The sequence below is a fragment of the Carassius gibelio genome, chromosome B7, assembly GCF_023724105.1.
Source record: "Carassius gibelio isolate Cgi1373 ecotype wild population from Czech Republic chromosome B7, carGib1.2-hapl.c, whole genome shotgun sequence".
NCBI classification, from domain to species: domain Eukaryota; kingdom Metazoa; phylum Chordata; class Actinopteri; order Cypriniformes; family Cyprinidae; genus Carassius; species Carassius gibelio.
Window position 1 is genome coordinate 22723362 of NC_068402.1, and position 12207 is coordinate 22735568.

At 38.1% G+C, this 12207-nt stretch overlaps 1 protein-coding gene across 1 annotated transcript in view; it reads right to left on the reverse strand.

Annotated features, from left to right (window-relative positions):
• Positions 1 to 3471: 3471 nt before the first annotated feature.
• The window catches only part of LOC127961705 (cadherin-17-like), a 29482-nt gene continuing 20746 nt past the window's right edge, over positions 3472 to 12207 (reverse strand). Inside the window, exons 13-17 of the mRNA XM_052560936.1 lie at positions 11604 to 11734; positions 6794 to 7033; positions 4868 to 4984; positions 3820 to 3936; positions 3472 to 3712 (exon numbers count right to left, since the gene is read on the reverse strand). Of these exons, the coding sequence (XP_052416896.1) occupies positions 3612 to 3712; positions 3820 to 3936; positions 4868 to 4984; positions 6794 to 7033; positions 11604 to 11734 (706 nt within the window). The 3' untranslated portion in view covers positions 3472 to 3611. The remainder of the gene's footprint in view (positions 3713 to 3819; positions 3937 to 4867; positions 4985 to 6793; positions 7034 to 11603; positions 11735 to 12207) is intronic.

Consider the following 12207-nt stretch of genomic DNA (forward strand, 5'->3'; position numbering starts at 1 on the left):
ACGCCCATTGGTGCAAAAATGGCCGCAAATGAATCTGCTAATTAAACGACAAGGCACTGGATGGGAAAATGCGAACGGCGCCGGACTGAAACTAGCAAACACACTTGCGCTGCGCCATGTGTCGCATTGTGCCTGGTGTATGATAGGGCCCTAAGTCTCAAATATGTAAGCACACTATTATTGTGTAATGAAAATGTTAATGCTGAAGAGGACAACTGGATGAATATGCCACATGAGGTTGTGCTGCAGTGTGCAATAGGGCGATCTGAATCTGAATCACTGACTAAATTGGATTTCATGCTTGTACCTCTTCACAAAGCTCCACTGGAGATTGCATCACTCAGTGTGGCAAGATTAAATATGCATCAGATCAAAACAATTACAGGTTTTTCTGGTTGAAGGAGGCCTCTCCAATTTAGACGGCTAACCTTCATTCGCCTTTTCCAATCTCAGCTGCGGTAAACAAAATCGGTGGACAGGAAAAACTAGAGAGAGGCTAAGTGGCCGAGGCCCTATTAAATTAATCAGGCAGGCTCACACTTGGCTCATTTTGGATAGATTAAAAAGGATTATAAATAGAAAGATGCAGTGCACTGCTGATGTTGAATCCTGCCCAAGTGTGAGCACATGGCCTGTGTGGAAGGGTGTTGCTGAAACTGGCAGGAGTAAGAATGGCCAATCTTCATGCTGACCTGCTCGCTGTGGCTTCGCTTTCAGGTCACCAGCCTCAGCCGCCACATGTGAAAACAGCAAACGATAAGAGCAGCTGATTGAACTCTCTGGAAAAGTGGTGAGAAATGGAAAAAAGGGGACACTTTCCAGCTCTGAAAACGACAAATATTTTCCACAAAGTCATTTTCCACAGCCCAACGGCATCATGGGTACTTCATCACCCTGAAACGTGTTTATATGTCTCATGTAGACATCACAGCTACACTCTTCCTAGCCAAGAATAGAAGCAGGACTTTTGGCAAATCACTACAGGACTTTTTTTCAGCTTCATTGGAAAAACGTGCCTGTGGACATTTCTGCAAAATGATAATATGCTGCTTCTTGCACGTTTAGTGACACTATTAAAGTGGAAAATGCCCAGTGAGTGGCGTTAAAAGCAATTTGGAAATGAAATGACTGTTGTGTGGTGCTAAAAGGTTAATGCTTTATTTTATCTGAAAAGAATGTTCCTCCTAAACCCTACAGATAGTCTTAATAAAAGTAATCATAAGATCAATAGACATTTCCTGAAACATCCAGGCCAGTTTAGCTTGCTTCTACAAAGCCTAAGCATTTTTCTTTTTATTGTGATCCATGTCATGTTTCATGGGACTCGTACCCAAGCATTATACATTACAAGTGCAATGCTGTACAAGGTGAGCTACTAATCAAGCTTGTCAAAAAAGTCATACATATGGAGTTGTGCCAAAATATGTTAGTATACAATTTGACCTGTTGCAGGGAATTAGTTTGAAAGGCCATGTGACCAATCATGAAGCTAAATCTGCCGTTTTTGTCCAATGAACAAATCAATCAGGAGACAAGATTACTGTCAGTGGGCACAACTTGAAAAATGTTGTGTGTATAGCGGTTGAAACAGAATACCTTCTGATGTTTATTAGTAAAGAGGAAGAAATGATCGCTTCACTGCCGCTTGTACTAAGGCACTTCAACAATCTGTCACAACACATTAAAAAGTCACAAAATGCTATTTATTTATATATTGATATGTTTTATATATTGTTCAACTACTGAACCAAACAAAAATACATCTTTATTAATGTTTTACCCTGTTATCAATTTTTTTGGGGGGTGTTTTACTGCTGCTAGTATTAATTTCATCTGGAAACTGCTGTGATCTATGTGTATACGTACGTTTTTGGAGTTTTACAAACCCCTGTTTTTCAGTCTGTATTTCCTCTCTTCAGATGCACAATAAACATACATTTTGACAGAAGTTAAAAAGCTTAAGCTGACCGTTTCAGCTGGTTTATAGTTTAATCTGGCCTGTTAGCCAGCTGTAGAGATCTGATCCTAAGAGAACTAAAACAAGGCCAGAATCTAAATATAGTCCCAGTATTATTAGGCTTGACCTACGAATGACTGGGTCTTTCTGTAAACATTCTTTTGAGCTGCTGCCCTTCAAAAACACACAACCATAACCATTCATAACCCTCATGGGGTTGTCCGTAGCAAAGTAATGTGTTGACAGTTCCAAAAGCAATTCGTATTATTTGCGTACATGTTGTATTTTTAAGATTACATTAGGGAACATCCTGAAATCGTCTGTATTTGGGAACTGTGCTTGAAGGTAAATAATCAGCATGTTGTTTTTGGATTTTACCATTCTTTCCTTACGCCCCCACGGAATGAGCAACCCTGGATGTGATGCTTTAATGGCAGAATATTCATGAAAGAGATCCCGAGAGATTACAGGAATGATGTCCTCACGGCAAGATTTAGCAGAAACATGACAGGAAGAGCATGAAGTAATGTGACACGCTTACTGATATTTTAAAAGAGCACCTGAGCAGAACGTAAAAGTGCCTGCTATACATTCGATGCCAAAGGCTTTGTTTACACTCATAGTGGGAAGGCTGCTGTTTGGCGTGACTCAGTGGCGTGGCTATTTTTGGTGCACTGAATGTCTATATATAGCATACTTGTAAGGTCATCTGGGTCACGTTCACCAGTGTCATCTCAACATAAACAGGAGATGACTGGCTAAAAGGGATGTGAAAATGTGAAACTGTTTCAGCCTGGTTATTATTTCCAGGGGGGATGGGATTATTATTCTCCATCTCTAAAACAGCTTTGGCTGAAAAAAATAAAAACATGAATGAGGTTAAGCTCTCTCTTGCGTTCTCAATGTCAGTCTATTTTCTTCTCTATTTATATCAGTGACCAAACAGAGCTTGTTTGTTACTTTTAAACTAAATCAATCATGCGCCAGAAGGAAAAATATGTAATTATCATTCAAAAAGTTTTAATTGCCACTACTGTATTGTAACTCAATATACTGTACTGTAATGACACTGTACTGTGTCTATCTACTTGACTGTAAACAAGACATTCTAATTACAGTAGATTGCATTCGAATAAATAACAGAAAAAAAAAGAAATACATTTAATTAACTTTGTTGACCTCAGTGTATGTCAGTGATCAAACAGAGATTGTTTTCTGATTTATTTCTTTATTCCAATTCATTGATCCCACAAGTCAGAGAGGAAAGAAAATTAATTAACTGATTTATTTATTGATCCCACATTTTCAAATCACTACTAATTATAAAATGAAGATAGCAACTGCATAGCTTAAAAACAAATAAAAAGAAATATCACATTTAGAGAGAAGTTTTGATACTAATCGATATATATATATATATATATATATATATATATATATATATATATATATATATATATATATATATATATATATATATATATGTGTGTGTGTGTGTGTGTGTGTGTGTGTGTGTGTTACTGTTCACTACAAGCAAAATCATATGGTCTCAAAAGTTAGCAAACTAGACTTAAACAGAGAAATCCCTCAGCGTTGATGCTACTTTCTAAACTGTAGCGACCAAATGACCAGATGATCCAAAAACTCTCCAAAGTTATAGAGAGACTTTGAGTGGCACTCTTTCCTGGCAGCATTGGTTTGGTGGTGTTGAATTCTGGTAGGACAGTCTCACAAATATAACTATCAGTATGACGCCTGTAAACAAGAACATAAAATGTGATTGCAGGAACTGCAAATTTTGTTATCCTCTTCCGTTTCCAATCATTTCAGGATGTTGTGAATGAGCTGTGTACATGTCTCACCTATAACTCCCAGAGTTCCGAGCAGGATGCCCACTGTTGACTGAATAGTGGGCATGCCCTGAAGCTGTTTTGGTGCTGTTCTACAGTTCCCCCTCACATTGCACGGGCAAACCGTCACTGTGAGAGAAACAACGACCATTGAGTTACTTAAATGCATTAGAAGGGCAAGGAAAATAGCATATATTTATGGAGCACTAGGTGAGGATAAATAGCAAGAGAATCAGACGAGATAAGACCGTGACAGGGAAAGAGAGAGGAGCCATGCACCTGTGGCCATGCCATTCATAACTGGAGACTGTGTGAACAGGATGTTTCAAGAGAGAATCTATTAAACTAATGAATGAGAATGCGTGACCAAGCAGACACAAAAACACACAGCACTAGTTCTCAACCTTTTTGACTCAAAGGCCCTCATATTTGCTAAAAAAACACTGCTTGTTTTATAAAACTTTTTTATTAACTGCCAGTGTTGATATATTAAATTAAACATGATTCACTATAAATATGTTCACTATAAATATGTTAATATGTTTTATTTATTTTTAAATGAACTTCAACTGCATTAATCCACTTTTGCAATGTACCTTCCAGAGAATATGCAATAGAAGGAAAATTCTAAATAAACATGGATTTAACATAAACAAAAACCCTCACCTATTCTCTCAACCTCACATCAGTAAGCTTTATGAGAAAGCAATGCTCCATCATTACAAATACTGACTACATTAGTGCTAAATTGTTTCTCAAATATCCTCTGACTGAGCAGTCATTAAGCTTATTTGTACATTTTTAATAATGTGAATGATGTGACTCTGCTTGCTTTATGATGGAAATGTGGCTTAATTGGGTTCTTTATGTGTCGGGGGAACATTGTGAGAGATCTAAATTTAAAAATGTCATTTGTGACCTCCAGTGAGTCCATTTAGCGTTGCGTTCAGATCGCTAATGCAATGTATCAGTGTAATGAAATGACGTACATGGTTTTGTTCTTTACGTAAACATGCTCTCTTTTCATTCATTCAGTTCTATGTTACTCTGTGTATGTTACCTGGCAGATTGATGAACGTGCTTCTGGGTGGAGAGCTGCTGTCTGAGATGGTAAAGGGTACAATGTAAACCTCTGGAGGCAGGTATGGGACATTCAAAGACAGGTTGGTGTGAGTGTCTGTGGGGGAAAAAATGAAATCCCAGCTTAAATTTCCATGAGTGTTGCTGATCTGTTGCCTTGACAATGTAAATATTAGCAAAGCACTAAAATATGCTAGAAGTAAGTATCCCTAGCTACATGCTAACAATGTGCTAATACTGGTAAGCAACATGTTCAAATGACAGAAATGTGCTAAAAGTACACATCTAGTACACATCTTGTCAAGCCAGCATCAAACATTTATTTTTTCAAATTATTAATATGAGTTATAATATTTACCATTGACATTAATAAAAATAATAAGGTGACAAAACATTAAGCTAAGTAAAGCAGTCTACTGTAAAGCTGCTGAGTAAATCTTATGAAAAAACTCCTCAATCTGCCTAGTCGGGATTTGGCCGTGTGATGCTAAAGCAAGAATTCAGTCCAGTAAACAAGGCGCTGTTTTCAGTCTCTGCTCACTCTTATCAGTGGTCCAAGAAACCTCACAGTTCTTTAATGTGCTAGTCAACAGGGGACTAAACTAGTACAGTATTATCTGTCACGGGTATCTTTCTTGTCAGAGGTGACCAATATGTTGCCCATGGCCTCCACATCAAAAGGATTTCTGGTGGAAGCACTCAAATAAATGTATTCTATACAAAATAGACAGTGCACTACATCTATCTATTGGGCCTATTCATGGTTTCCATTCACGTGACTGGCATGGAGACCGGGAAAACTGCAGCACAAGCGTGTCAATTTTCCATCTCTGTTTCAAGCACTGAATATTAAGATCACCTCTCGAAAGAAGAAAAGCAAACATATGTGATCAGACTTCATATTTTGGCCATGTGTAATCCATATACAGCACCTGCCAGTAAGACACGTGTTCAGGGTGAAATATAAATTGAGACTGACAGACGCCAGAATACGTCATCCCTCACCATCCTTCTCGACACGCTTTCATGATGGAGCATGTAAAGCTGGATGAGTAAAAATGGAAGAGAGGGGTGAGTGTGGAAAAAAATAAACTCACTGTTGGATGTCTAAAGATCAATTAGATGAAAAGTCAATGAAAGTACACTTTTAGACTCTTCACCAAACGGCCCCTGCTGTCAGATCATAAATTAAAGGCAACATAATTACCCCATGTCACTAGACTTTTTATCTATTAACAACAAGGGAAAGGGGAAAAAAAAGAAAAAAAAAAACCTCAGAAAAACAGACAGAGAAGAAAAAAAAACAGCACAAAAGAAAAGGAGTGAAAAACAGAATCAAAATGTATTGGATTCTGGTCCGTGACTCAGACGCTGCAACTAAGTCAACCCGCTCACCAGCATGAGCTTGGCACATTAATGACGCCTGAAGCTATCAGGAAGAAATCCATTACGCTTATTACATCCAACACAGATTCGTCTGAAGACACTAGACATGGAGGGCAATTTCCTTCTTTGTCAGTACGCTCTTTTCCCCAGACCTGCACTGTGTGTGTGATTCAGCAGGTGGAAAGCATTACACCCAGTTCTGATGACGTCTCAGTTTGACTGCACGGATGTTACAGCCACAGAACAGCAGTATTTTTTTTTCTTTTCAAATCTCTAATTTTATCCACATTGACGTCATTGCTAGAGCAGGTCAACGCAACCGGGCCTTTCAGTGCTAGTGTGATTATAGAAGGTTTGGGCAAATTAGGATCGTCTGACATGTATTTTGAAATGACTGACGGACAGAGAGATCTTTAAAGACGGGTCACGTAGTTCTTGGGCGACAGGGGAGATTTCTCACTTCACATTCAACTTATTCAATACGTAGAAGGGCTGGAAGTGGGTAAAGAAAGAGACAAACCATTGATGGGAGTGAGCTTCCAGTTGCTGCGGACAGTGGGGTCACTGCGGAGGGAGAAGTTGAGCCTTCCTCCATGCTGGGGCCCATCGCTGTCCCGAGAGGCCAGAACCAGAGCCTGATCCTCCCAGCGAGGTGTGCACAGGTATTTCCAGGAGTAATCGCCCACCAGAACTGGGCTGTTGTCATTAACATCTAAAATGTGCACTGTCACCAGAGTGGAAGCCGACAAAGAGGAGTTACCTGAAGGTGAGAAGAGGTGGCTGAACATATTAATCATTTTCATCTTGAGCTGTACTTAGTGTGCATTTAGTGTCTTTCAGTATGTTGCTGTTTTGAAATGTTTGCTTTTCTTACATGGATAGCTCATTTAAAAATTGACCATTGACTTTGACCATTTGCACAACAAAAGACTCAGACATTTTTCTTAATTTCTTCTGTTTCAGATGAAGAAAGTCATTCAGGTTTGGACTGCCATAAGGGTGAGTAAATGATGACAAAATTATTATTTTTTACTATCCTTTTAAGAGTATTAACTACATAGAATCCATACCATATGTCATTCCTCAGAAGCTTTATTATACTGTGCTCAGGAGATCAAGCCATGAATTATTAAAATACTGTTCATAAAAAATATGCCACTTCAGCCATTGTTCAGCGGATTTAAAATGTTGTTAGAATTAGCTGCTGCTGCTTGTTTCTTTGCTCTCTTCACTGCAGGATATGTTTTAAAACAGACATTAACTTGATGCTTAATACTGATCAATAGCTGTATCAAAGGCTGTGCAGATTGAGATTAGTACTACAAAACTCAATGGCATCAGTCTGCGTTTATCCAAGAGAGAGCTACAGTATTATAAAACAATAAAAACTGATTTGAAAAGGAATATCCATCTTTACACATCTTGCAAAAAACAGACAGAATCCCAACACCTACAAGCAAGCCCCTCAGAAAAAGGGTAAATAAAACTGCAACTAATTTCAGGGTTGAAATTAAATGCATGTTTGCATTTTAAGCCTGTCCTGCAAAAACATGGATATTTTCATACTTTTATGTATTAACATAATTTGTTATGACACATATATAGCAAAGACATTAAAGGGGTCATATGATGTGATTTCAGTTTTTCCTTTCTCTTTGGAGTGTTACAAGCTCTTGGTGCATAAAGAAGATCTGTAAAGATGCAAAGACTAAAGTCTCAAATCAAAAAGCTTGATAAAGGTTAAGAGTCAACCACGCCCCCCTAAACCAGCTTGTCTAACACACCCCCACATGTCTACGTCACTGTGAGGGAACATTTGCATAACATCGCCCAAATGTTCATGCAAAGAAAGAAGGCATAACATTTATTCTCGCTGCTGCCTCCGCTGCCATTATGTGGAGATGCTGTGTTTCGCTGTGAAAGTGAAACTACTTTGTCTGGAATATTTTCTCAAAGATCAATCCAAGAAAAGATTTACATAACAGAAATGTTCAAGATCTCCAAAGCAGGTTTATTTATGCACTCAATAATTGGTTGGGGCTCCTTTTGCATGAATTACTGCTTCAATGCGGCGTGGCATGGAGGCGATCAGACTGGCACTGGCATAGTTTGTCAGATGTTACTTCTCTTCCTCTTCATAATACCCCATCTGCTTGTTAAGTCTGACATCATGTGTCACCACTTTCGTGTCCAAACGCTCTATCTGATACCACAAGAAAACAAAAAAAAGGTGCTAATCTACACTCACAATGTGATATAATACTACCAAAAAAGTTATAATCCCAACTTTTAACTCCATACCAAAGTCCCAGATAACCAGACAATGAAAATATAAATAAATAAATATAAAAATTATTTGTGTTTTGAGACTGTAATGTATACCGTAAGTTTTAAAATGTTCAGCTTAAATGATTAATATGAATAAACAGTGCTAAAAAATGGCTCAAGTGATTCTCAAGTGAAGTGAGTTGAGGCTTGGACCCAGAAACAGCGCTTCTTAGACTTAACAATCAAAAAGATTTTCTGTAAGGTTCAGGTCAGGTGAGTTGGCTGGCCAATCAAGCACAGTAATATCATGGTCAGCAAACCACTTGGAAGTGGTTTTGTCACTGTCGGCAGAATGAAACCAGCATCTCCATAAAGCTTGTCAGTAGATGGAAGAATAAAGTGCTCCGAAATATCCTGGTAGATGTCTGATTTGACTTTGGACTTGATAAAATAGAATGGACCAACACCAGAAGACTGGCTTCCCCAAATCATCACTGACTTCACACTGGACCTCAAGCAACTTGGATTCTGTGCCTCTCCAATCTTCCTCCAGACTTTGATTTCCAAATCAAATGCTAAATTTACTTTCATCTGAAAAAAGGACTTTGGACCAGAGAGCAACAGTCCAGTTATTTTTATCCTTAACCCTTATGAAATGCTTCTGACGTTTTTTCTGGTTCAGGAGTGGCTTGGTTCTAGGAAAGTGACAGCTGTAGCCCTTTTCCTGAAGACGTCTGAGTGTGGTGACTCTTGATACACTGTCTCTGGCTTCAGTCCACTCTTTGTGAAGCTCTCCCAAGTTCTTAAATCTGCTTTTCCGGACAATCCCAAGGCTGTGGTCATCCCTGTTGCTTGTGCACCTTTTCCTACAACACTTTTTCCTTCCAGTCAACTTTCTATAAATATATTTTGATACAGCACTCTGTGAACAGCCAGCCCTTTCAGCAATGACCTTCTGTGGCTTACCCTCCTTGTGGAGGCTGTTGATATTTGTCTTCTGGACAACTGTAAAATCAGTAGTCTTTCCCATAATCGTGGTTGCAGGTTCTAAACTAGCCCAAGAGGTACCCAGTATTTATACAAATTAATAAAACTAATCAACCTCAAAATGGAATATTTTGAGATACTGGATTTTGAATTTTCCTAAGCTGTAAGTCCTAACCATCAGTATTAAAACCTCCCAAAAACTTGTGAAATATTTCAGTTTGTTTGCAGTGAATCTAGAATATAAGAAAGTTCGATTTTTTTTATTAAATAAAAAATAAAAAATAAAGACCTTTTCCATGACATTTTTTTAGACGCACCTCTACAACGCGTCTGTGGCACAAATGCTGTTTCTAAGTGGGGCAATTCCAACTTTGCAAGGAAAGTATGGCGCTTCAGACCCACAGCATGTAAATAAGTTTTTTTTTATTTAAATAATTTGCCACTGATGATTAAAATGCGAGTTTTGAGCATTGTAGAGTAGCACTTGTTGTTTGCAGTTTCTCCGATCACAAATGCAGACATGGTTTCGTTTACGCAGCACAATACGCAATGCAATGCGTAAAAAGACAGTATAAGTCATTACAAACAGTAATTATGTGCCCACTGAAAACAAAACAATGCCTAGTTTGTAATGGGTATTATTGATTTAGTCACATCGTGCCGGGAGACGGCATCGCAGTATGTTAAGGCCGTAACATTTTCGTCACACACTTGAGGCATTCAGCCAATTACAATGCACTGAAAAGCTGGCCAATCAGCATATACCTCACTTTTCAGAATGATGAACTTTGTAAAAATGTATGCGTTTCAGGAAGGCTGGGCATAGAGGAGCAACAATAATGTACATTATGTGGAAAAATATGTTTTTTTGTTTTTTTGTACCTTAGACTGCATAAACACATTGGATTACATCAAATATACAAAATAATGTTCTTTTTAGCAACGTCATATGACCCCTTTAAAATATTGACCTGCATTTTAGCCTCTTAACTATAGAATTGCTTAAAGTTAACTTAAAATTGTATTTTTGTAAAAAAATGTTAAATTGACTTTCATGCAATTTCACTCAAAATAGTTTGAGATTAAACAATAATTGGCAGACCACCTGTGGTAATGCTAAGTACACCCCCTTTTGAAAACCCCTAACTAAAAAACGAATCAAACATTTGGCGATGCTTTTACAGTTGTAGGAATTAAATGGAATATATATATATATATATATATATATATATAAATAATATTAATACTTAAAAATATCTGTAAAGCATTTGACATAATTTCCTTCTTACAGCTTTGTAACACTTACTGTCTATTTTTATGCATCTCTTTCTGCAGTCCATACTCGGAGTAAAATACAATGGAGGTCAGAAGCTCTCAGGTATGTGTATTATTTTTGTCTATCATCTATAGTTTCTTTTTTCTCCCTTCTCATATACCCTCCCTCTCATTTTTGAGCCTGCTTCCACATTCAAGACCACTCAAGACAGGGAGCTGTGAGTCATTTCTCTTGTTCTCATATCTCTTCCTTTGTCTCCTCCTAAACATTTTTGACTGAGCCTTAAGGACTGGATTTATTTCTCGTCTGAGCACACTGATGGGAGCAGAAGGTAACTGGAGGGGGAACAGTGTGACCTTCACACCTCAAATCTTTGATCTGCGCTCTACTGTACGTTCAGATGCGGAGGAATGATGTGGAAGTCTATACCACACATGCATCGTTCACACTCCACAACATCTCAGCTGGTGACTCATTCACTGCTAGTTACAATGCCTGAGATTTCTCTCACTGCATGTGGATGTGGCCCACAATTTTTACATGAGATCTGATATTGAATAGAGCCTGTCACAGTGTTTTGAAATGTCAAGTGTCTCGGCAGCACTGATGATTTTGAAAGAGAGAAAGCCGAGGGGATGTTGATTTTCCCCAGATGTCTCGCATTGATAGCATCTTCGTCTTGTACATGCTCTGTATAATAACTTCAGTTTGATGGACATGTTTATTCAAACAAACAACATGAATTGACAGCCCTCCGCAGTGAATGCACGGCAAGAGGAGGGGGTAAAATATCTCTTACGCCCATCTTCAGCCACCACTTCCATGGTGTAGGTGCTGTTCTCCTCTCTGTCCAAAGCCTGGACCGTCTTGAGCTCTCCTGAGTACTTCCCAATAGAGAAATATTTCTTAGTGTCTCCTCTCAGCGAATACCTGATGAAATAACAGTTAGTTTGAATTATTATCCTCTTTCCTAATCAAGCAATTACAACATTATGGCTTATAATGGCAACAACAAAACAAGATGAATTTGGTAAAATATCGTTCCAGAAATTCAGATGCTCATCTGCAAAGAAAATAATAAGTTTTCAGCATGATTTCAGAAGGATTGGATTTTTCAATTGTAAATATATTTTAAAATATTATTATTATTTTTTATTTTTTTGTGTGTATTTTAGGTCAAGATTAAGATTCTTTTTCATCTTATAATGGAAACTGTATGATTGAAATCTATTTAAACAAGTAACTATTCTTGAGGCAGTCCTTACAAATCACACCAGATGCCTTTTATGCACTACTTCCCCTGCTGTTTAGCCAAGCATCCAGAATCAGTCATGTCAGGTACATGAAATGATGTGGCAACAGCTGAACGGCAGGATAACAGCTGCTTGTACATTGTGTACAAT